The sequence below is a fragment of the Pogona vitticeps genome, chromosome 3 (genome assembly GCF_051106095.1).
Source record: "Pogona vitticeps strain Pit_001003342236 chromosome 3, PviZW2.1, whole genome shotgun sequence".
Taxonomy (NCBI): domain Eukaryota; kingdom Metazoa; phylum Chordata; class Lepidosauria; order Squamata; family Agamidae; genus Pogona; species Pogona vitticeps.
This window is the reverse complement of record NC_135785.1, coordinates 50,899,622-50,923,754: the sequence shown is the minus strand read 5'-3', so window position 1 is coordinate 50,923,754 and position 24,133 is coordinate 50,899,622. Positions and strand designations below refer to the sequence as shown.

At 40.4% G+C, this 24,133-nt stretch overlaps 1 protein-coding gene across 4 annotated transcripts in view; it reads left to right on the top strand.

Moving 5' to 3' along the window:
• The window catches only part of ARHGEF4 (Rho guanine nucleotide exchange factor 4), a 207,299-nt gene that overhangs the window by 121,322 nt on the left and 61,844 nt on the right, over window positions 1-24,133 (top strand). For all 4 annotated transcript variants that reach the window (XM_078389381.1, XM_020803073.3, XM_078389379.1 and 1 more), the window contains one exon: window positions 22,118-22,251. In XM_078389381.1, coding sequence (XP_078245507.1) covers window positions 22,118-22,251 — 134 coding nt within the window. The remainder of the gene's footprint in view (window positions 1-22,117; window positions 22,252-24,133) is intronic.

Sequence of the window (24,133 nt, the reverse complement as noted above, 5' to 3'; positions counted from 1 at the left end):
TGCAGTTTTGTACATGGAGTTACTTTTGAAAGCGAATTGTTAAGAAATCTCTAAAGACATTATCATTTGTATGGTGAGTTATGTGACCGCATGCAACAGATAAGTTCTAGGGAGGTATTTTTATTTGCAGTGGTTGTAAAAGTCATGCCGTTCCTATAACTGTTATGACAGGTTTTCAGTGAATATGTTTGATCATTCTTATTGCGTAACAAAAACATATTCAACAACAGTTTGTCTCCGGAATTCCTATATGTGTATATGCATTTCATTTCTGTGTAGCTCAGTTTCTTGATCAGAACTAAAGCCATTGAGGTCACTAGGGCTTCCTGACCAATAAATTTATTAGGACTAGAGGCATGAAGCCCAAAACAAACCAGGAAATTTGTGGGAAAGTGCCCATTTATTGCTTTGGATTAGTTCTGGTTCATCCAAACAGGAGAACTTTAACTTTTCCAAAGCAACAAATTCTGGGGTGATTTATGAACCTCATGTTTCATTGCCCCCTCAAAGTTTCTCCCTGTCCCTTCCCACTCCCCCTGCTCCCTTCCCATTGCCCCTGTCTGCTCCCTATCTTGTCCTTGTGAGCCACTGCCTGTGCTGCCTCTGTTGCCTGAACCATCACTACCTCCATCTTCGCAAACAGAGGTCAGCTTCTCTTCCGACTGCCTAGCCTGCCCTGTCTGGCTATGGCCCGCCGATCAGTTCCATGCAAAGATGAAGGAGGAGGCAGTAGATGAGGACAAGGTAGGGAGGTGAAGGGGGTGGGGGAGCGCTAAGCCTTAAAATAAAAAGGAACAGATAATCATGGTATAGAGCTCCAGCTGTCTTTTTTAATATTTTCACTTGCTGTCACTGATTGGATATTGAGTGTGGATTTTTGCTGTTTTATCACTATAGTTGATATGTTTTTATTGTTGGTGTTTGATGTTTATTGTTTTACTGATTTTGTCCTACCTCATGTCTGTTTATTTAGGGTGGATGATAAATAAATAAATAAATAAATAAATAAATAAATAAATAAATAAATAAATAAATAAATAAATAGAGACAGCTGGAGCATATGAATTGTTCATCTCAGACTAAAGAATCATGTCTGTTTTAAAGACTACAGTAAAAGAAACATAAAACAGCACATTTGGTCATGGAGGACTGACAGATCTGTTTGGAGAAATAAACATGTTTTCTTTAGGAACTGCCAATCTTCTATATAAATGGCTAATTTTTGTACAAAAATGCCCAGGGAGCTTCTTCGGAATAAATAATCAGTGGCTTAAAAGCACATCATGCATAAATGGGAATGCTTACAACTGGAATCATGTCAGAAAGAAACTGCTTTGAAGACAAAACAGAAAGGAGATCTAGATATTTGGCTTGGGAGAAGGCTGTTCACTTTTTGAGCTGGTGATCTAGGGGATTCCCATTCAAGATATTTCTTGGGTATAGAAATGTTGCCATTACATTTGTATCCAAGTGTTATGACACTAAAGGGGTTATGCTACATATACTACAGTAGTACCTCTGTTTATGAAATTAATGTGTTCTACGGGACATTATGTAAAGCAAAAAATTGGTAAACCGGAATGCAGATTGCCATAGGAATGGGGGTGGTGCTATAAACCTCCAGGCACAATGCATCCTGGGGAAATTTTCTTTATAAACCAAAACAAACAAACAAACAAAATGTAAACCAAGGCATTATTTTCAATGGATATCCGTTTGTAAACTGAAAATTATGTTAACCGAGGTGTTTGTAAACCGAGGTACTACTGTACATATAGTAGTATGTTATGACACTAGTAGGGTTAAACAAAATAGTCATATTGCAGCATCTGGCAATCTTTTCTCAATACTGATCTCAAAATCAGGACCAAATGGCTCATTTCGCTCCTTACAGGCCTTGGCGAGAGATCCTTGTGTGAAGATTGCAAAGATTTTTAATGTGAGGGAGACTACTATATATGCCTCATCTGTAAAGCAGGATTCTTCTGTGAGGTTTTCCCTTGCCCAAAGTTTATTCATCAGTGCCATATACTGATTCTGGAGGAGAAGGATACACTATTGACCCAGGAAGACATTTCAAAAGTTGTTATTCACACAAAGTACAGACTCAAAATCAGCTTGCCTGAAGGATCTTGTACATCATGATTCTGTGCAAGTTTGTTTGAAAGTGAATAGTGTTCTCGAAGGCTTTCACGGCCAGGATCCAATGGCCGTTTTAGGTTTTTTGGGCTGTTTGGCCATGTTCTGAATGTTTGTCTTCCTAACATTTGCCAGTCTCTGTGGCTGGCATCTTCAGAGGACAGGAGTCAGAATTTGGTCTGTGCTCTGGTGCAGTTTGCGGGACAGCTGAGTATTTATAGCTGTGGGATCAGCTTTTTGTCCTTTTCAGGAGATTGGGTGATTATAGTTATCAGCATGTTTTTTGTTCTGGGTGTATTGTTGAGATAAGGAGGAAAGATGATCTGTCACTGTGATTGATGGATGTCGTTAGCTTGTCTTTTGTGTGCAGTGATTACTGGTCCTCATGGCTGGGTAGAGTTCGTTGACCTTTGGCAGGCTGTATTTTTCAGTGCTGGGAGCCAAGCTTTGTTGAGTTTTAGACTTTCTTCTTTTTTGTTGAAGCTCTGCTGGTGTTTGTGGATTTCAGTAGTGTCCCTGTGCAGTCTAACATAATGATTGCTGGTGTTGTCCAGTATTTCTGTGTTTTGAAATAGAATTTCATGTCCAGCTTGTTTCAGGGCATGTTCAGCTACTGACGATTTTTCCGGTTGTTTTAGTCTGAACTATTTCTCGTGTTCTTTGATTCTGGTGTGGATGCTGCGTTTTGTGGTTCCAATATATGTGGAATCTTATGTGGTGATCCCCTCTGAAGCCCCTATTCCACCAGGCCTTCATGAGGTTCTCGCTCTTCTTCTTTCTTCGCTGCATCAGGTATTACTGCTCTAATACCATTTAATCAAGGAGACAAGTGTGCTTTTAAAACTTAACTCATTTATTAGGTCAGGGAAGTTAACATATGATTTATATTCAGTAGGTAAATCACAGGTTGCTAATCACTTGTACTTGCATCAGTTCTACTTTAACTTTAAACTCCTACTAACACTCTGTTCCATTCAAAGTTCTTACAGATCTCTAACTCACTCTAAGTTCATTTTTAAGTTTCACACTGTCTCTCACTCACAGAATCTCCCTCATACTCCATACACCAGCCTTTATATCCAGCCCCCTCCCCCTTTGGCTCCACCTTCCGTCCTCTCATTGGCTCCTTCTCCACTGTTCAGTTGTGACGGACAGTGAGGGCAGGGCTGTTCACTACATACCTCCCCCCTTAAAAAGTTGTTTCATGGGGTAAAAGCTATAGTGCTTTACCCTCATGAACAACGAGGAGCTTTACAGAAGTAAGCCAAGCACTACACAACATTGCAATCAAAACTTACCACCTTTGAACATAAGTAATAAATCAACAATTTATTTGCCTGCTATACATTACCTTTGTAATTCCGTTACTAGTTCAATTACATTACTCACCACTTCAATCACTTATACAGGTGCTTACTCAACAACATGACATAACACTTAGCTGCCCAGAGTGGTAGAATATACCAGATGAGTGGGATATAAATCAAATAAATAAATAAATAAATAAATAAATAAATAAATAAATAAACACACACACACACACACACACACACACACACACACACACACACACACATACATACATACATACATACATACATACATACATACATACATACATACATACATACATACATACATACCTGGCCACAACTGCAAGGTATCCAGTATACTCCTGCATTTCATTCTTTCAGTCACAAGGCCCATTCAACCAAGAAAACAACACCAAACTGAAGAGGAAAAACAACCACCCACAAATAAAGTATTTCTGCCGTACATCAAAGGGGTCACGGAATGCATGGGGAAACTTTTGGAAAAAAACACAACCTACAAACAGTATTCAGACCCACCACAATAATACAACAAATGTTGCGGTCAGCAAAGGACAAAAGGGACCCCCTCACCACTGGAGGAGTATACCAGATATAGCTGATCCCACAGCTATAAATAATCAACTATCCCAAGAGTTCTGACTCCTGTCCTCTAAAGATGCTGGCCACAGAGACTGGTGAAACATTAGGAAGAAAAACCTTCAGAACATGGCCAAACGTCCTGAAAAACCTACAACAACCATCAATCTTGCAGATCTTCTATTGCTAGAAAAGAGGGCATCAGAGGCTGTGTTTGAGCTTTGTCTGCATTTTGGTCCACAGAAACCACAAATTAAACCAAATGTGTGCAAGTCCCTTCTGCACACATTTTGAACTTGTGGCTGCCTTGTCATGATGTACGTTGTAACCAGGCAAAAGCATTTCCTGGCTTTGCCAGTGTTTTCCACCCATTCTTCTGCTAGGCTCATTACCTTCACTTCTGCAAGGTGTTTTTCATACTTATCTTCACAGTTTGGTTCCAAGACACTTTTGGCAATAATGCAGTATGCATTTCACTGCCCCTTGCTCTCTGGAATATAGATGAAACAAAATATGCCACTGTCAGCAACATTTCAGTGTCATTGTTAGCAGACTGGGCAAGCACATACTACATGCCGTTGTTTTGGTTCAGTGGCTAGGACACTGCACCATTTAACAACACCATTTAATCTTTCTATAACGTTTAGATGCAATGTGATTTTAAAAAAGATCCTTGGCTTGCAGTTTGATGTTCCATAGTCAGGAGCCTAAGCTCTGCTGACAAATTGGAAGAGAGCCAAAGAAGGCCTTGGAGATAATTTTTTAAAGAAAAACTTTCCACTAAAGTAGCAGTGCCAGGAACAGAAGAGCAAGCAAGCAAAGACCTGGGGGTGGTAGGGGAGAAACACAGGTGACGGGATTTTGTCCCTGAGCCTCCACAGTCATGATTCTGTTCTTTCCCTTCTTTGGGGTATGGCTGTGGCCCAGGGGTACAGCATTTTACGCAGAAACCCTGTGGATCGTTGAGTATACATATGGGACCCTATCCAACTACCTGTGTTGAAGTAAGATTGAACTGTCAGTCTGTTTGGCTTCTGGACATGAAGTAGGAACTTGGCACCATCTTGTCTTTTGAATCAAGCAGCAAAATATTGTAGCATTGGCTTAGAGAGCTGTTTTCCAGTCAATGTAGATAGGATAGTACAGTACAGTACAGTACCGGTCTCATCCAGTATAACACAGTTTTCTCTATTCACTCCCATTTAAAGTTAAAGGTTTATATGTGGAAGTGAACACTGGCATGGAGAAAGTGCACTTCAGAGTGTGCTGTGTGCTCATTCCACCACTTCTGGAAAAGTTACTTTTTGGATTGCAGTGCTTGCCTAGTGGCCATGATGCCTGGAGATTCTGGGAGTTGTAATCTAAAAAAGTAATGTTTGCAAACCCGGAGTCTTTTTAGTAAGGAGATTCTTTTTGTTACCTTATGAAAGAGCCCGCTCCTATGAACATTTTTGCAGGGCAGTCTTTTCTCTGTCTGCTGCAGTGATGGTTCACTTGGGGCCAGGGGCCTCAGGTTAGACGGCACCTCAGCATGCAGACTGCCCAAGTGGCACAGCGAGGAGGACATTTGGCCCCAGTGGTAAGGACAGGAGCCAAAATATGGGTGTCCTAGTGCTCTAGTGCTGTTCTAGGCAAAGCATTGAAACGTTGCCTTCTTAGAAAAGGCCATATTGACTAAGGGATTCTGAGATTTGCAGTCCAAAAGGAATCCCCCCCAAGCTCTGTTTCTAGAAAAGTCTTAGGTTTTGAAATTGCCTGGTAGTCCCCAAGCCATAACTAGGTAAGGGCTTTGATCGTGCTGATAGTGGTTGTGGGGGAAACAATCATTATTTGCATTCAGGGTGAGGCGCTTGAGGGTGTCAAGTTCTATGCCCTCTGAAATCCCACAACGTTATTTAAGAACAATAAATTGGCCAACAGCAAAGCCTATTTTCCCCTCTTTTGTTGAAAGGAAGATATGATTATGCCTTTCCCTCTTTTTAAGCATTTTAGACTGAAGGTCACCTTAATATGCTGTGGCATCAGCATGCCAGATGTTATTGTGCATAAAAATGAACATGCACAGGGACAATTTGATTTTTATCTTGCCCCCTAAGCAGCTTTGGGATTATATCACAGAAAGCTCAGCTGTCCCTGCATTTTATGTATTTGCATTTAAAAAGTAGGAGGAATTTCAGGAAGTTGCAATGTTCACCTAACTCAGAGAGATCATTCACTGTGTTTACCCACAGCAAGGTATGCGAGAGAGAGAGCAAGCCTGCTTAGTTGTGGCCTAAATCATCCAAGCATGCCGAGAGCTGTCTTCTCCAATGAGTCTGTAGATCAGTCTGCAGACTGATCAGGCCTCTGAATTCCCAGACACTGCATGCCCCAGTGTTCCCAAAATAGTGTAGGTGGTTTAAGCAGGTTTGAAGGAAGAATCCTGACCTCCTCTACTCTCTCTTTGAGCAGGGATTCACTGCCTTTCAAGCCCAAAGTAAATACAGTAGTGCCGAGGGTTTTGAAGCTCTGCTTGGAATGTTTTGGTGCTAACAGTTCTGTTGCCCTGAGGATAAGATAAACAGCACAGTCAGTCAGGTATAGGATTGCTGAGCACACAGCTAAAAAATTAAGAGATACGATCATGGCAGTCCTTTTTGTATAAGCAAGTTGTATACTCATCGGTTTTGTGCCAGTTTAAACAGGACTAGCACTGAATTGGAACTGAACTGGGACACTGAAGCAACGTTTGGCATATTATTTTTATGCACTTGAAGTTTTTTGGTTTTCATGGCCTCAGAGGTGGTGCTAGGTTATTTCAGACATATCTTTGACATTATGAGGCACTGGTACCTTGTCACCCATGTCAGCTTACTTCCTATGGCCTCAGAGGACAAGGAGAAAGAGTCATTTGTAATTGGATCACAGTTCACTGCACAGTGTGTATTCAAATGCATACTTTTAATCAGTCACACACATGTAATTCAGATGAATCCTTCAAAAGCCTGCACTTAAGGAACTCAAAAGCATCACAAATGAGCATCATTTTGTCTGCTGCAGTGGGGTACTTAGCTGTCTTGTTGCTTGTGTTAGTCTTTCCCATTGTCAGAAAACATGCTTCTGGTATATTTTTTTTGTATACCGCATGCTTCACTGGGAGCTCATTACCATTTCTTACCCATGGATCTGTGTTGCCTCTGATTATCCTTTTCCTCTGCTTCTCACATCATCTTCCATTCCTAGGGTTTGCACTTGCCACTATCGATAGCAAACACTTGCATCTGATGTCAGTAGATCAAGGGCAGGGCAGGCCCAAAGCTCTGTCATGTAATTGCCAATTACATAATTCCTTTAAAATGTGGTGAGTTCCACTTTTGCAGGACTATGGATTCTTATCATTGATACATTTAATTTCAAATGTGAAGCTATCTTGTGTAATGGCATAGATTCCAGCAATGAGCTGTGCTTTTTGTTTTCCATATTAAGCTCTTTCTACCGGTAGCAGTTTGTCCATTAGGTCAAGTGGGGCACTGCCCCATAGGCTATCCTCAGCTATTCCACTCCTGCCTTATCTCTTTACTAGAGCCACAATGCCTCTATATATGTGTGTGAATGCTTGCTTGTCTGCCTGCCTGCCTGCCTGTGTGTGTGTTTATGTTATGGTACATGCCTAACTGACAATAGCTCACTTTAGGTACCACTCTGCTTTTATGATTATTTCAGTGTTATTGTCCCCCATAGCCTCCAAAACTCAGAGACAGACTACATGGGCATTAAACCTGTTGCTTGGTCTGCTGCAGAGACGTGCTAGTTTGCCCCTAAAGATGTTGATCAGATGACATCTTTACTGGAATGAACAAATGTGCTCTCACACCATTCTCAGACCTGCACCTTTCTATCAGGGCTGCTACGTTTTTGGTGCATGTAGGATTGCTCTCTTTTGGTCCATTCCCAGTGGATGTGATTACTGGGAACAAACCAAAAGTCTTCATTTTTTTCATTTGCCAGTATTGTTAAGTAGCTTCGTAGAACCATTTCAGGATATTGGCTAATTAAAATTTGTCAATGGAGTGGCAGAAGTGGCGAATGTTAAAAAAACATACATTAGGGGAATGCAAAAATGCACTGCATTGCTTATATGTTAAAAAAATCTTTCCCTTGTCTTAATGGGCCAGCTGAGAAACTGCTTGCAGCTGAATCTTGCACCTTTAAAACAAGGGATATAACAGTGGTTCTCAAACTGGGGTCCCCAGATGATCTTGAACTGCAGCTCCAAGAAATTCTAGCCAGCACAGTAAGTGGGACCCCAGTTTGAAAACCACTGTATTAAGACATATATTAGTTACTTGTATTAGGCTCTGGGCAGGCTTTTGACTGGCCCTTTAAGAGCTGTGTATTAAGTATGTATATTAGATATACACATACCTAATACACATGTCAAACTTGTAATACACAATGCACATACAGTGGTGCCTTGCTTGACGACGTTAATTCGTTCCAGCGAAATCGCCGTAGAGCAAAAACGTCATCAAACGAAATAAAAAACCCCATTGAAACACATTGAAAACCGTTCAGTGCGTTCCAATGGGCTGAATACCTGCTCGTCCAGCGAAGATCCTCCATACGGTGGGCATTTTCGGTGCCTGTAAAGCGAGGAATCGGTCCTAGAAAACAGTGGGGGCCATTTTCTTCAGCCGGTGGCCATTTTGAAACCCAACGATCAGCTGTTTGCTGATCATCATAAAGCGAAAATCGGTTCCTGAAGCAGGGAATCGATCATCGCAAAGCAGAATAACCCCATTTAAACCGTTGTTTTGCAATCGCAAAAGCGATAGCAAAACCCTAATCGTACAACGATTTCCTTGTTAAGCGAGGCAATCGTTAAGCGAGGCACGACTGTACCTAATACATACTTCTGAAAAGCAGACCATTTGTTTGAGGTCTGTATGCCATTATACGATTGCATTAAATGGAATACTGAGTCTCCTAGCAGCCCTATTTAGTCAGCTCTAGCCCAGCTGTGTTGACAAGCCATCAGTTTTATGACCTGTATGATCAGCACATAGATGTCAGAAGGTGCAACAGCAGTAGAAATAGAGATGTCCCTGTGAGTTTGTGTTATGAGAGAGCAAGAGAGAGTAGGTGAAAATACCCAGTTGGTCCTGGCTCTGCCTGCCATTGGTTGCTGTGCCTTCCACCCCACTAGCCACAATAGGCACCATTTATCATTGCTTTCCAAGGCTACGCAAGAGCATACACATGGTATCTTTTGTGTGCAGTTTCTGAGGTTGGGGAGACTATTTATGAGGATTAAAATAAGTTCTGAACGAAACAAGCAAGTTTGTTGATACTTACATACTTACCTACATGTAGTATATACCATATTTTTCGCACCATAAGACACACTTTTCCCCACAAAACAGGGGGCGAAGAAAACAGATTATATTTTCCTGTTTTCTTCTCCTAAAAAATTGGTGCGTCTTATGGAAAGGTGCGTCTTATGGAGCGAAAAATATGGTAATATGCAGTAAAAAAGTCACACTCAGGAACTTGAGAAGTTTGGTTGTTTCTGGTCATTTGTTCTCTTTGAATGTGGTGCCAACACAGGGCAGACTTAAATTTTGCATCTGAACAGTTATTTAATATCAATGTCATGATCCAGGCTCCCTGTATAAAGCCAGAAAACATGTGAAGTACAAGTATTTCAGATTAGCGCTTTAGTCACAATTGTTCTTGACTAGTGTACCCACCTGGTGTTTTAAATTAGACTCAACTCTTGCTAAACTGCTTTTCCACGGAAGAGCTATGTTTTAAGAAGCCACCTAGCACAGAAATCATCATGTCATCATTTTGTCTGCAGTGACCCTGGTGTCGTAACAACATGGTCTTGACCAGTTTCATGAATGGTCTTGACTGAACAGTATCAGACTTTCTGGAGCTGTTCCTCAGTGCCACACTTTTTGCACAAGTCTAACATGGGATGATTTGTATGGGTCATCATGGAGATGACAGGATTTTTTAAAAAAATCTCCCACTGATTAAATATCATTGTCAAATTTTTTTCCCCAGTTAGTCAAGGTATATTGAGACCATCAGTCACTCAGCATAACAGTAATGAATAGTTTTCTTTCATCCTCAACTACTATTCTATACTAATGGCCTGGTGAATTCACTCTGCTGTCAGAAGTGTGAATTAACAATGAGCCAATTTGAAACCCGTATTCTTCCTTTTGATAATTCTTTATCGTTAAACTGGACTTAGACTGAAGAACTCTTAAAACAAAGAACGCTTTCAAAGAGACATTTTGTGACTTAACAAAGTTTTCCACATTTAGAAAGTCATCTGCACTGCAGAGGTACACATTTTAGCACTCACAATGATGCTTCCTAAACTATTTCCTTGACAACAATTTGAAAGAAACCTGGTTTTATAAAGAAGAAATCAAATATACAACTTGCTTTCTTCAGATCAATCAGGCCAGTTCATTTTAAAGGTAAAGGTAAAGGTTCCCCTTGACAATTTTTGTCCAGTCGTGTTTGACTCTAGGGGGGCGGTGCTCATCCCTGTTTCCAAGCCATAGAGCCAGCGTTTTGTCCGAAGACAATCTTCCGTGGTCACATGGTCAGTGCGACTTAGACACGGAACGCTGTTACCTTCTCACCGAAGTGGTCCCTATTTATCTACTTGCATTTGCATGCTTTTGAACCGCTAGGTTGGCAGGAGTTGGGACAAGCAACGGGAGCTCACTCCGTCACGTGGATTCGATCTTACGACTGCTTGGTCTTCTGACCCTGCAGCACAGGCTTCTGCGGTTTAGCCCACAGCGCCACCACGTCCCTTAGTTCATTTTAGATGTTTAAATTATTATTATAAATACATCTGATTGTTAATAAAATGTTTTTAATGTTCACAAAATGTCTTTGACTCCCCCCAAAATACAACATTACATACATTCCAAAAATGATATACAAAAAGGCTATATATAAATAACAAAGCTGTTATAAACATTTTGTATTTGGTATCATGGTTCTGCATTTTAAAGTGTCTGTATAAAGTAGATTTACAATCCTTCACAAACAGACCACTTGCTGTTTTCTACAAGTTACCTGGCATATTACTTAAGCTTCTTGCCTCAACATTCGCTGGGAGCAGATGAGTAATTAAAGAATAATATTTTAAAATTGGTGTGCTATTGTCATAAATAATGTGTAACAGCCAGGATTCAAGATGGTTACTTAAAAACATGGATGTTTAACTTCAATAAACATAAAATAATGTTTCTCAAGGATTGATGATGTTATGCCAATGTTAGGGCTGTATTGCTCTCATTTTATAGCATAATATCTTAGTAACAAGATTTTAAAAACATTGCACTGCCTAGAATTAGGATGTTTGCCAGTGCACGTGCATGCATGTCTTTACCGAATGTAGATGGAGAACAAAATATGCTATGTTTGCCTTTGAGGTTAAGAGAGAGTAGAACTTGATGCTATGAAGAGAGGTGGATGGACAGTGCTGTTTATTTCCCCTTGGGAGTTTCTATGCAGTGATAAACAAAAACAGCAGCCAGCATTTCCTCTCAATGTCACTGGTTTGAACAAAATGAGAACTGACAGTCTCCCTTCCCAGGAGATGGCTGGCCCTGTGATAAATAAGAGAAAATGACATACTTCTTGGGTCACTAGAGCTCCTGAAAGAAATTTATGTATGAAAATGGAGCCCCTGCCAAAAAAAAAAGAGGAAAGTGCTTTTTTAAAAAACATGCCATCAAGGAATCAACTTAGCATTATGGTTATTTGTAGTACTAAAGAACTAAGGCCTGATTAGGTAGATCGACCTTCATAGTAAGTTTGAAGATGGACTTTGAAAATTGTCTTTCAAAGTAACTTCTCCTTCAATCTGTGCATCATTCAATTATAGAATGTGCTCTCATAGGGTTGAGTGATGGTCACCATCTTGTTGACATTAAAAGGGGGTTAGACAAGTTCATGAAAGATCAAGCTATCAATGGCTGTCTGTCACAGTGGATATACGTTCCCTCTAGCATCATAAGCAATATGCCTCTGAAGAGTAGTTGCTGGGGAACACAAATAGGACAGTGCTACAGGACTTGCTTTCTTGTGGATCTCTCATAGGTTCTGCTTGGCCATTGTGGAAATAGAATGGTAGTCTAATTAGGCTTTTGGTCTGATCCAGTTGGGTTCTTCTTATGTTCAAGAATATTAGATAAAGTAATGGTCTAATTGCATACGTCAGATCTTTTATAACTCTGTGTCCCCATGCATTGCTATTAAAAAAATCTGTGAAATAATTAAATTTTCTGATCTTTCTCCCCTACCGTACCCAAAATTCATTTTTCTACTTTTTCCAAATACTGTGTTTGATGTTTATTATACTGTACTTGGGTAGTAGAAGTAGAATAATTGGCTTAGCTGTTTATTCGATTATCCTTTCTTCTTCTATTGATTTTTGACCTTTTCACCTTTTTAAAGAATGTGCATTGTAAGTGGAGAGATGCCCCACCTACACCTTTTAACTTTAAGGATTTCATTCTGCTGTCATTTTGGAAATGTCATACTCCTTGGAAAGGCTCAACTGGGCTTCTTTGAATTGATCTATTTGTATGGTGATGTTTTGAAACTCATGCAGTGTGACAATTGGTGCTGTTTGACCAGGAAAACCAGCTTGTCCTTTTAAAAGTCACTGTATATTAATGAGAATTTATACCAATCTGAATGCAGTTGTTGGCAAAATTCAATTAGAGAAGGATTATAGCCTGAAACAACATTTACTGTTCTAACAAGCTCCAAAAAGTTGTTGACTTTTTTTAAAAAGAGAAATGCATGGAGTTGTGTTATACTGTAATTCTATTACACTTTGATGCACGTCTTCAAAGTGTTTGCAGGAAAGAGAAGCAGACACTGCAAAAACAATTCATTTTTTAAAAAAAAGCAGAGTGGTCTGCTTTAGCTTTGGAGCACCTGCTGGGCAAAGGAAATAGGCCAAACTCATGTCTCAAAACCTACACACTGACTGGCTGGCTGTGTCCAGGAGAGGCATTCCATATGTCTGCAACAACATATTATTTTTATATTCTTTATCGCAGTAACTATAGTGAGTAACTTGTACAGTCTGCACCAAATCCGGTCCCTCACCCTAGACAGTGCATCTCCTTTGAGTTAGTGAGTAGTAAATGTAATCCCCGGATAACACTGGCATTTGCTTCTTCTCTGCAAATGTGACAGGGGCTTGGGCACTTTTTTCCTGTTCTCTTCGGTAAATATTTTAATATAATTCATCAAATACCAGCATTCTTAGCAGTGTCCAATATCTCCTGCACAGCTCTGAGCTAAAGCAGTCTGTTAAAAAAAATTAAATACGGCAATCCAATGTGTCTGTTTTCTGTAGTGATACTATGTAGGTCTTTCTACATAAATAAAGTCTCAAGTAATATGCAAACCAGTTTCAATACACTTCATACTTGTGTAGGACAAAAATGTGTATGTAGAATAAATGCATAAACTAGAGAGCAAAAACAGAGATGGAGGAAAAGTGCACTCACAAATGTCCGTAAAGAGACTGAAAGGAAAACTGGAGCGTACCTGAAAGCTTATAATTTCAGTGTTTCAACAGGACGCTTTTTAAAGCTGGGTCAATGATAAAGGTTTCCTTAAATAAATAATAGTCTTAGATCATAGTACCTCTGGGGAGAGTTTATTGTGGCACAGTGTACCATGCTGAATGATTTTGGGTCCAAGATGTATGTACGCTCATGACCAAGTGATATGGTACCCTGGCATTTGGGGTGAAGTAGTTCCCCAGCTGCTATACACACCATATGCCAATGAATTCAAAAGGTCCAAAGCAGGTGAACAACATTTTAATGGATTTTAGTCAAAAAGTCTTTTTCTTCAGATATGTGGTGATGCACCTACTTTGCAATGCATTTCGAAAGCATGGACAGCTGTATTTGGGTTCCAGTTTGAAACCCTTTTACAGTATCTGCCCGCTTTACATTATTGTACTGTGAATTGTTTGTATGTTTTTTTCTTCCTCTCCACTGCACTGCATTATTGTCAGTCTTTTCCACCATGACAGCATTATATTGATTTCAAAGTTTTATATATTCTGCCCTAAAATTCATTTGGGATTAAAGTATAGTTCATAAATTATTTCACTAAATGAATACATTAATACATGAAGTTAGGATTGTATTGGAAAATGAGCATATTCACTAATCTGTTCGAGGCAAGATGTTATTTGGGCCATGCGGAAGACCAAGGGGTTTAATTCTTTCCCCTCTGTGTTTTTCTCCTGCTGAAAATTGTACCTGCCAAGCCATTCTTCATTGCAACGTTGACATTTTCAGCAAATAGTCTTTGAACTGTCTGGTTCTCATGTGTTCCCTTTAGTTATATAGAAAGGCTTAAGAAGGAAATACGACTCAGAAGGAACATCCTATAATCTGCAGGATCTTGGAATTAAAAAGCCTTTGAATCATGGCTGCTTTGTATAGTTGTTAGATTTGTTGCTTGTATTATAGCTGTCAAGTACAGTTTCCTGAGGCTACTGCAGGTTACCTACAGAAACAGCCAGTACTGTATAGTTGTCAAGCCCAATACTGTATTGTTTGTATTTATTGTTGTGATACCAGACAAAAATTGAAAGTGAAAGATAAAGGATGGCCTTGTTTACGTAGGTCTGAAATGGATTTGAAAGACCAAACTGTAATGGTTCCCACCCAGACAGCTTTATCATGCTTCTTTTTGAGCCTGCCCATTGATGAATTGCATCAACATATTGCAGAAGAACAGCAAAGTCTGGGAGGCAAGTGTACGGAAACCTCTGTGCTGGTGCTTCAACCTGCTGCCACTACTGCTCCCCCACAAGCAAAAATGCTGAAAAAAATGTTAAAAACTTAAAACTGTGTCTCGGAGGGATGTGGTGGCACTGCGGGTTAAATCGCAGAAGTCTCTGTGCTGCAAGGTCAGAAGACCTGCAGTCGTAAGATCAAATCCACACGGCGGAGTGAGCCCCCATTGCTTGTCCGAGCTCCCACCAACCTAGCAATTTGAAAGCATGCAAAATGCAAAATGTGAGTAGATAAATAGGTACCACCACAGTGGGAAAGTAATGGCGTTCCGTGTCTAGTCATGCTGGCCATGTGACCATGGAAGATTGTCTTCGGACAAACGCTAGCTCTATGGGTTGAAAACGGAGATGAGCACCGCCCCCTAGAGTTGGACACGACTGGACAAATTGTCAAGGGGAACCTTTACCTTTACCTAAGACTGTGTCTCAGCCAAGTACTATAAAATATTTTTCTTGGCTTTTGTGTTCCAGCAAGTGCACAGTTCTTAAAGAAAGAATAAGCCAAAATAGAAAATTAAAAAAATAATTTTAGAAAAGCTTCAGTAGAGCTGACTCTGGTTGCATGCATGTGTGAAAATATGTGTGTGAGGAGAGATGAATGCACACACTATATAGAGCCTTCTCATTTTGCAGTAAAGTGCTAGATTCTCTTTTCTTCTTCCATGTCTAGTTTCAACATTAGTTTGCTCTGAGATTTTAAGCTGTGGAAAGATTTATAGGCAAAGTGAGATCCTGTTTATAATAAGTGCAGTAGGTCCAGAAAAAGCCAGATAGTTGTGAAGCAGGTCAGGTCTTTTTTCTGGAGCTGACCTAGACATTTGTTAAGATTCCCTCTCCAGCAGCAGAGAGGGAGTCTTAGAGGGTGGGTCTTTAGAGGGAGTCTCTAAAGATCCTCTGCTGGGCTTTAGAGCTTCTTTCTCCTGCTTCACTTCCTCTCTTTCTCTGTCCCATATTTTCCAAAATGCTGCTTTCCCTGCCAATCTACCACAGTTTACACTTTTATCTTCTTTTCTTGAATTCCTAGCTAGTGTCTGCTCTTGAACCCTTTAAAATAGAAGGTACATTATTGCAGGGATACATTGTCTCATAGACAATTCTGCTATTTCATCCCATGGAATTCCTATGAAGACATGTCACATATCTGAAATAATACTCAACTTTTTACAGTTCCCTTCAGCTTATTATATTCAACAATCCCAGAGAATATTTTGGAGAAAGAATGCCTGCTTTTGTAGTTCCGTGAGCATTTATGTGATAGCCTCTGATTGCTGATAGAAAAATGGTATTAGTCACAGCTTGTTTATGAAGCTGGTGATTCGAGGGCAACAACTGGACTCATCTGTTTTCATAATGTGTATACTGTAACTGTTCAGAGGCTGAATCAGAGGCTGAAATGAGGTTAAAAAAGAATCAGTTAGCAAGATCAAGACTTGTTTTGACTCACCTCTCTTTCATCCCAAGCAAAATGGTAATGGGAGCAACAGCATCAGAGCAGGAATGAGGTTAGGGAACAGAAACCAGTATCCTAGGTAATAACAGGATCACATTATTAAACATATAGGTAAAGGTAAAGGTTCCCCTTGACATTTTCAGTCTAGTCGTGTCCGACTCTAGGGGGCGCTGCTCGTCCCGTTTTCAAGCCGTAGAGCCAGTGCTTGTCCAAAGACAGTTTCCGTTGTCACGTGGCCAGCGTGACTATGGAACGCCATTTTACCTTCCCACCGAGGTTGTACCTATTTATCTACTCGCATTTGCATGCTTTCAAACTGCTAGGTTGGCGCGGAGCTGGGACAAAGCAACGGGAGCTCACTCCGTCACGTGGATTCGATCTTACGACTGCTGGTCTTCTGACCCTGCAGCACAGGCTTCTGCAGTTTAGCCCACAGCGCCAGTGTAGCTAAGCATCAGTTGTTTCTTTACTCTAAAGCATGTAAAGTAAAGCTGCATAGCTCTGTTCCAGGACAGGGCCAGCATGTGCTGTAAACAAGTGATTTAACCCTCCACTCTTCCTTTCGATTTCATCTAAAAATTCACACAAACTTGTGTGGTGGTTGAGGGGAGAAAGAAACAGTGGAGCTTTTACTTTTAAATAAAGTCCAATGGGTGTGTTTAAAAATATATTTAAAAAAGAGGATAGGAAGATTTAAACTTTGAGTGCTAGTCACATTCTGTGTAAAATATGTGACATTGTTGTGTGCTAGAATTTCAGTTCAAAGTGCAGTTTGACCTTAGTAGTCTATGAATGGTTGAAATGACTAGAAAGTGTAGGCAACCCAATCAAAATGAAATTGTTGCATTAACTGCACTGGGTGCTAGCCCTTTCTGTGCAGGCTTTAAGGTGAGCATGAGGGGGTAAAACCTTTCTGTTTAAAGCCATCTTGATCTGACCTTACACATCAGATACGCAAAGTATTCCCCATGTTTGCTCCTGTGGCTGTTCTGATCTTGCCCTTGTTTATACATGGCTTTGTGAGCACCCTGGAAAGTGTTACAGTCCTGATCTATTGAGATAAACAGAAGTTTTGTTGCCAGCCTTAGTGGGAAAGGAGAGTTGTCCTGCTTGGATTAAAAGTCTCACCAGCTTCATATTTTTAGACCCATGGCTAACAAGCAGAGACGTAACAAGCAGAGCTAGTATATCTGTCCTTTTGAAGATAGATGGACAGGCCTCTCTTAGTACATTTTGAATTCTATTTTTCTGGCAGAGCTCTGACATTTTGAATGCCCTAATTTGTTTTATAGCAACAGGAAAAATCTTTCCCCTTTACTTATTTTCATCATGGCATTTGAGCTGCATCTTTCGTGTTGCCGGAAGCTGCAGAACAGTTGGCAGAAACCTGCCAGTAGTACTTTCTTTTGCTGAGCTTGAGTGGCTCTTGCAGGGTGAAATAACATTTTGTAGGACTGCCTGAAAGATGGAAGCAGCTGAGCTCTGAACAAGAGTTCAGCTAGACAAACAAATGTTTGCTTGGCCGAGATACTTTGGTTTACAAGGGAGCTTATAAGAAAGGGAGCATGTCTTAACACATGCCATAACTTTTTCTTTTTCAGTTAAGTGCAAATCATAGAGCAATTGAGGTAGGAGGAATGAAAAAACAGAGCTTGAAAGATGATGGGAGAGATTTATCTTCAAGCTGAAAATTACAGAGTTCAGCAATGGAACAGGCAGAGGCGGCTCGTAAAGTAAAGGTATAATGAAACATTTGACAAAACAATAATGTGTCGTGCTGAGGAAACGGGAACAGCATTGAAGGAAACATTTTAGTCTAAAGAGACATCCCCCTCCCATCACCAGTCATTTGTGTTCTCAAAAGCTTGAATAGCTAGGCTTCATTTCTGCATTTATTTCTTAGGTGTTGACCTAATTCATGAGTAGGCAGACTTCAACTTTGTAGTTTTTCTCTCTCTCTCCCCCACCAGAGTTCTGGAGTGTAGCAGCCAGAAGGACAAAATGGTGACTCAGACAGGGTGCAAAATGGTGCCTTAGGGTACAAACCCCATCAATTAGGAAACATTGAAAGCCAATTGAAAACAGGGAAAACCTGCCAATGTATGTTGTGTACAAATAGAAAAGTGTGTGGGTGTGAGAGTGAGTTGTCTCCTGATAGACAGGCAGGCAGGCAGGCAGGCAGGCAGGCAGGCAGGCAGGCAGGCAGGCAGGCAGGCAGGCAGGCAGGCAGGCAGGCAGGCAGGCAGGCAGGCAGGCAGGCAGGCAGGCAGATAGATAGATAGATAGATAGATAGATAGATAGATAGATAGATAGATAGATAGATAGATAGATAGATAGATAGATAGATAGATAGATAGATAGATAGATAGATAGATAGATAGATAGATAGATAGATAGATAGATAGATAGATAGATAGATGATAGGCACAGCCCATATAGGGTGTATCCATGCAAAAGCTTGTCCAGTTTGACAAGAACTTCTCTTGTACCACAAACTGGCATTTAAAACATTTCTGCTGTTCAGAGAGAAATGTTGAATTATCCCACGAAGTTACATATGCCATATAGCTCCCCCTTTCTCCCCACCTTTATCTGCCATTACCACCACCCTTGGACCCACCCCTTATGAGAGCATTCAGATCCATTCTTTTTAATATTTGGCAAGTGAAATAGCAGTTATCTGACAACATATAAGTATTTGAAATAGTGTGGTATCAGTTTACATTAAACTAGGAGAGAAATATTTCTAAAAATGCAATTTACAAATTGTATTAGAATTGTAGTCTATACCAGTGGAAGCAGAAGACAGGCAAAAGGAGGAGAGTTCACTCTCACCATACGTCCCACTCTGTAGCTGAAATCCAATAGTAACTAGAGTAGGCCTATTGAATCAGTGGGAATTTGGTGAGCCAACTCCTTGTATGTTCCATTGATTCTAGTTGCAACTACTACTAGATTCTAGCCATCGTCTCATCAGAGATGTTCTTTGGACATGTCCAGCAACTGCCCCAAGGGACCAATGTAGGTTATCAGAGAAGCCAAAAGCAAGACATAATAACATAACTGGAAACATTTAAATGAGAGAAAAAAGAGCCTCTGATAGCTAAATAGAATATAATGCATACTCATACCAAAAGATAGGATTTACTCAGGATTTACTCACACTAGACGCTGTTCCAAGACCTTCATACAGAGCATGTTACCATAGTCTCTCGAGACTGAAGGATGGCTACTACTCATGATTAATACTAACATTGTGGAATCAATGGAACAGTGAGGAGTATGGCACGAAGAGTGGGATAAATACCCATTTAGGCACATCCACCAACACACCCACTCAGTCTCTCACATTCGGTCTTTTATTAGTATACCACACATTGTCATTGTCTCCTCATACATTTGTGCATCTGTGTGTGTACTTTGTACAGTCCTTATCCCAATATCATATGAGGCTCTCATTGCTGAAAAGGTTGTGGCCTGTTGCTTCCAAGGAAAAATGGGAAGCAATCTGAGTGGTGAGTCAGACCATTGCTTTGTGTAGTTCAGTACTGTCCACAGGTCAAATGTCCCATATGCTTCATTCACATTCTCAAATAGGTTCTCCACACAATTCACCACTTCTTTCATCTCCTCTCCTATCTTGTCTAATGCTCTCCTCATTCCTGCTCTGATGTAGATGTTGCTCTAAACTACACCATTAAGATATTTTTGTGCATATTTGAAATATATTGGTCCTAAAGCTCCATTTAGGGCTGTCTGAATAGCTCAGTGAGTTGTGTATCTGGCTGTGGAGCCAGATGTTGGGAGTTCAATTTCCCACTGTGCCTCCCAGGAGCAAGCTGCACTGTCCCAGGGCAATCCTAGAAGAAGGAAATGGTAAACCACTTATGTGTGTTTTATACCAAGAAACCCTGGAAATATTGACTTGACAACACAGAATTATTATAATAAGTTCCCTTTAAACAATTTTAAATTCATGATCAGTTCAATGTTCAAGTGAAATAGTGCTAAACTGAAAGGGAGAACAAGCAACTGTTTGAATGTTGCTAATCAAAGGGCAGTGAAATCATGCTAACCCAAAGTGGCAGAATCATGGGCACAGTAATGAAAAGGTGAAAATGGAAGAAGGATGAGAATTTGTGATGTTTCAAGCATTAAAAACTAGCATGTCAAAGTTAAAAAAATGAAAAAATTGTACTCATTGTACTCACCATGCCAACTAGATGGGTGGAATGGCAGAAAGGATTAGACAGTCCCCTTCGGAACCTCACTGGAGACATCAGGCTCTGAATTCAGAAACTGTACTGAACAGCGATAAGGAAGGACCAATATATTTGATTGACCCCATTCTACTCTGAGGCAATAAAGGGTGAGAGAAATCACAACCATCACCACAACCACAATACGCATAGCAATAAAATGTTTTCAATATTCATGACAAAATGTCTGATCTGTGTGTCATAAGGGAAGACACTGATTGGTATAGAGACCCACCCCGGGGAGATAAATTGCAAGCCAGATATCTGTTGGGTGGGCGCGTTCTGAACCTTTTTGCCTCCTCCTGAGAGCGTATTTGTTGTTGATTTGTTTTGGTTTGCTCTGAGTTGTTAAATCTAGCATTCATAGGGTTAAGAATTTTTTTAAAAAAAAAACATGCGATTGAAAGTGAGGAAAAGAGAATCAAAATATCAGTACCTTCTGAAGAAGCTGCAGAGCCAGGTCAAAGGAGGAGACTGGCGGCTTCAAATCATGCACTCTGTGCAGTCCAAGACCTGTCCTACATACTCCAAACACTGAAAGTCTCTGACTTGTTTTTAATAGGAACTCGGATTTGGGCTTGGGACTCAGGACTTGGTACCAAGCACTCCGATTTGGGACTTGGGATTCATACCCAAAGACTTATCAACGTCCCTACAGCTTGCTTAGGAAGAGAGAAAGAGACTGTGTAGACGTGAATCTCAAGAAGTTCCTTTCTTTCCTGCAACAAACAGGGATGAACCAAGAGGACAGGGGAGGAATATTTCCCTTGTCCGGAAGAGCAGTAAAGTATAATAGTTTGCTCAAAGCCACAGACTGCACTCATGCCTTGAAGTGGAGACTTAAAAGGATCTCAGCTTATATTCTTATTCACTTCAGTATACCATCTCTCACATTATAACTTAACACGATATTGCGAACGAATTGTGCAAAAGTACAGTAAATGACAAAGTATCAGTCTGTTATAAGAAAGCTGATAGTCATAAAGATGCTTTGCTGCATTGTAAATTAGGTAATAAATAGTGCACAGCTAGTAACTAGTGTGATTCCAAAATAGCTAATAACTGCTGTTGTAAAATGCCACCTGGCCACTTTTGATGTATGGAGACACTAACAAAGTTTTTATGGTATGCGATATGTTCAAAGAGTGGCTTACTATTGCTGTTCTGAAATGAGCTTCCATGATGAAGCAGGGATTTCAATCCATATACTATATCCTGAGTCACAGACTGAGACTCTATCCACTGCACCACAATGGCTTTCTCAGTACATAAATAATCTTCTTTTTCCAAGAGGCTCACAAAGGTGTTTTAGGCTCATGATCTATGAAGTAATTGAGTATATGTTCTGCATTTGTACCTTTTTTCCCCATTATACCCTTTCTCTCTATTGATTGACAATGTAGATTTGTAATTGTTTCATTTGGAATACATCCACCACTGTGCTTTGTCTATTCCATTTTGGGTTCAATTAAAATCTCTGAAAAGAACATTCTTCTGTTATTTTAGTAATTGCTGATGGATCCCTGGAAAAGTCCAGCGATGAGGTGGGGAGTGAAGAAGACTTGTACGAAGACTTTCGTGGTTCCAGTCATCGTTATGGCCACCCAGGTGGAGGAGGAGAGCAGCTGGCCATCAATGAGGTACTGAAACTATGACTGCCTAATGCAGGGGTGGACAGTTAATTTCTATAGGGGGCCACATGAAAAATCTGAACTGTGTTTGGGGGCCGAACCAACTTTACTTAAAAATTGGCCCCCATTAGGTGGGTAGTAATAGGCCCCCAATTTGTGGGTAGTAATAGGCCCCCATTGGGCGAGGCTCTGCAGTGAACGAACTACAAGGCTGACATAGTTAACTCCCTAAACTTTTTTAGGACAGGAGCGACTCGCGGACCGTATATCGCCTGCAGGCTGCACTTTGCCCAGGTCTGGCCTAATGGCAATAAAATAATAACTTTTTAATTTGTAAAACCACAACGGTGCAAAAGCAGTAAAACAATTACATTTAGCAAGAAACCTGTTTGCAAAGGATACATTTTCTAACAGCTCAGCCATTTATCTGGTATTTTCCCTATGTGCTTAAATATTAGTGGGAAGGCTCTGTACAGACAGTTTTCTTTGGAAGAACATGTGGGGGCCGTGCAAATCTGTTTGTAGACCTTTTTGCAGAGAAAAAGTGTTGTTAATGTACTAACAGACTCAGACAAAGCAACAGTCTCCTGGAATCTACCAGGTCCTTTTAGGATTGTTTTCCTTTTAAGAATCTTTTGGGGATTTTTCCCCCTTGCTCTGTGGTTAATTGTGAGCTTTTAGTCAGGTCAGATTATTTTGTCCCAGAATTCTGAACATTAAATCAGAGGATATATAATAATATATAATAACTCATAACATATATAATAATATATTAACTTATAATAACTCATAACTGATCTGTGTCTTTTTAACGAATCTTAACTTTGAATTGAAAAGTAAGTCTGAATATTAAGTTTACTAATCCACCAAAAGGGATTGGGCAGCCTGGCATCCGAGTTGTCCGTGTGTTCAGAACTCAAACCTAGTTTCCTCTGACTGAGATCCCTTGATGTTTATGGCATGTTGTGATGTATAATTTATTTACACTGGGGCATAAGCAGAGGCTTACTGAGTGAATACCCAACAAATACTACTCTTCTGGGAAAGAGGGTCATCACCAGCAGCCAGACTCTTGATGAAAGCATCCTAGGTCTCAGATGTCTCTTCCAGTGTTATAATGAGAATTGCTGGATCCTTCAAAATCACATAGCTGGGTGATTTTATCCCCATTGAAGAGAACAGACGAAATGACAGAAAAGATACGCTTCTTGAAGAGCTTCTGGTCAGTTCCTTAATCTGTTTCCTTAAGAAAGACTCTTGCACACTTTGTCAGAGCGACCAGTTAAACTACCAAGTGTCCTGCTCCCAGGTGGGCTGGCTGGTCCTTGGGTCTAGCAAACAGAGTCTTATCAAGTAGACCAGGTATGAGAGATCCAACACCAGGGACAACTGTTGCAATTGGTATAGAACAATATGCTCTGATTGCTTCTCCCTCCAAGCTGCATTTTGCTGAAGATTGTATGCCATCATGAGAGGCAAATGATTATCACTAGGTGTGCTCTTTTTCAGTGGAAATGCGACTCATAAATAGCCACAGCTATTAAAATGTGCTCCTGGCTACCAATACCTGCACAGTGTTGAATCCAAAAGGATGTACTTCTGAGATAATACAGCCTCATCCAACATCGATCTGCATTTTTCTATCTTGTTGGAATAATTCAGTCTGCCTTGTATGTCCCTGTCAATATATAATTGCCTCTAGATTCGTATACACTATAGGACTACCACAGGGCATAGTAGAAAATTAGAGGTACACCTCTATCCTAAGTATACTGGTAATACATAACAGACGTTCCATAGGTCGTGCTCTAGAAGCTTAGCCATTTTTACAAGTAGTTGTAGAAAAGAATGGGAGAGTAGATAGAACCTCAAGTATTCCAAATGTCGATAG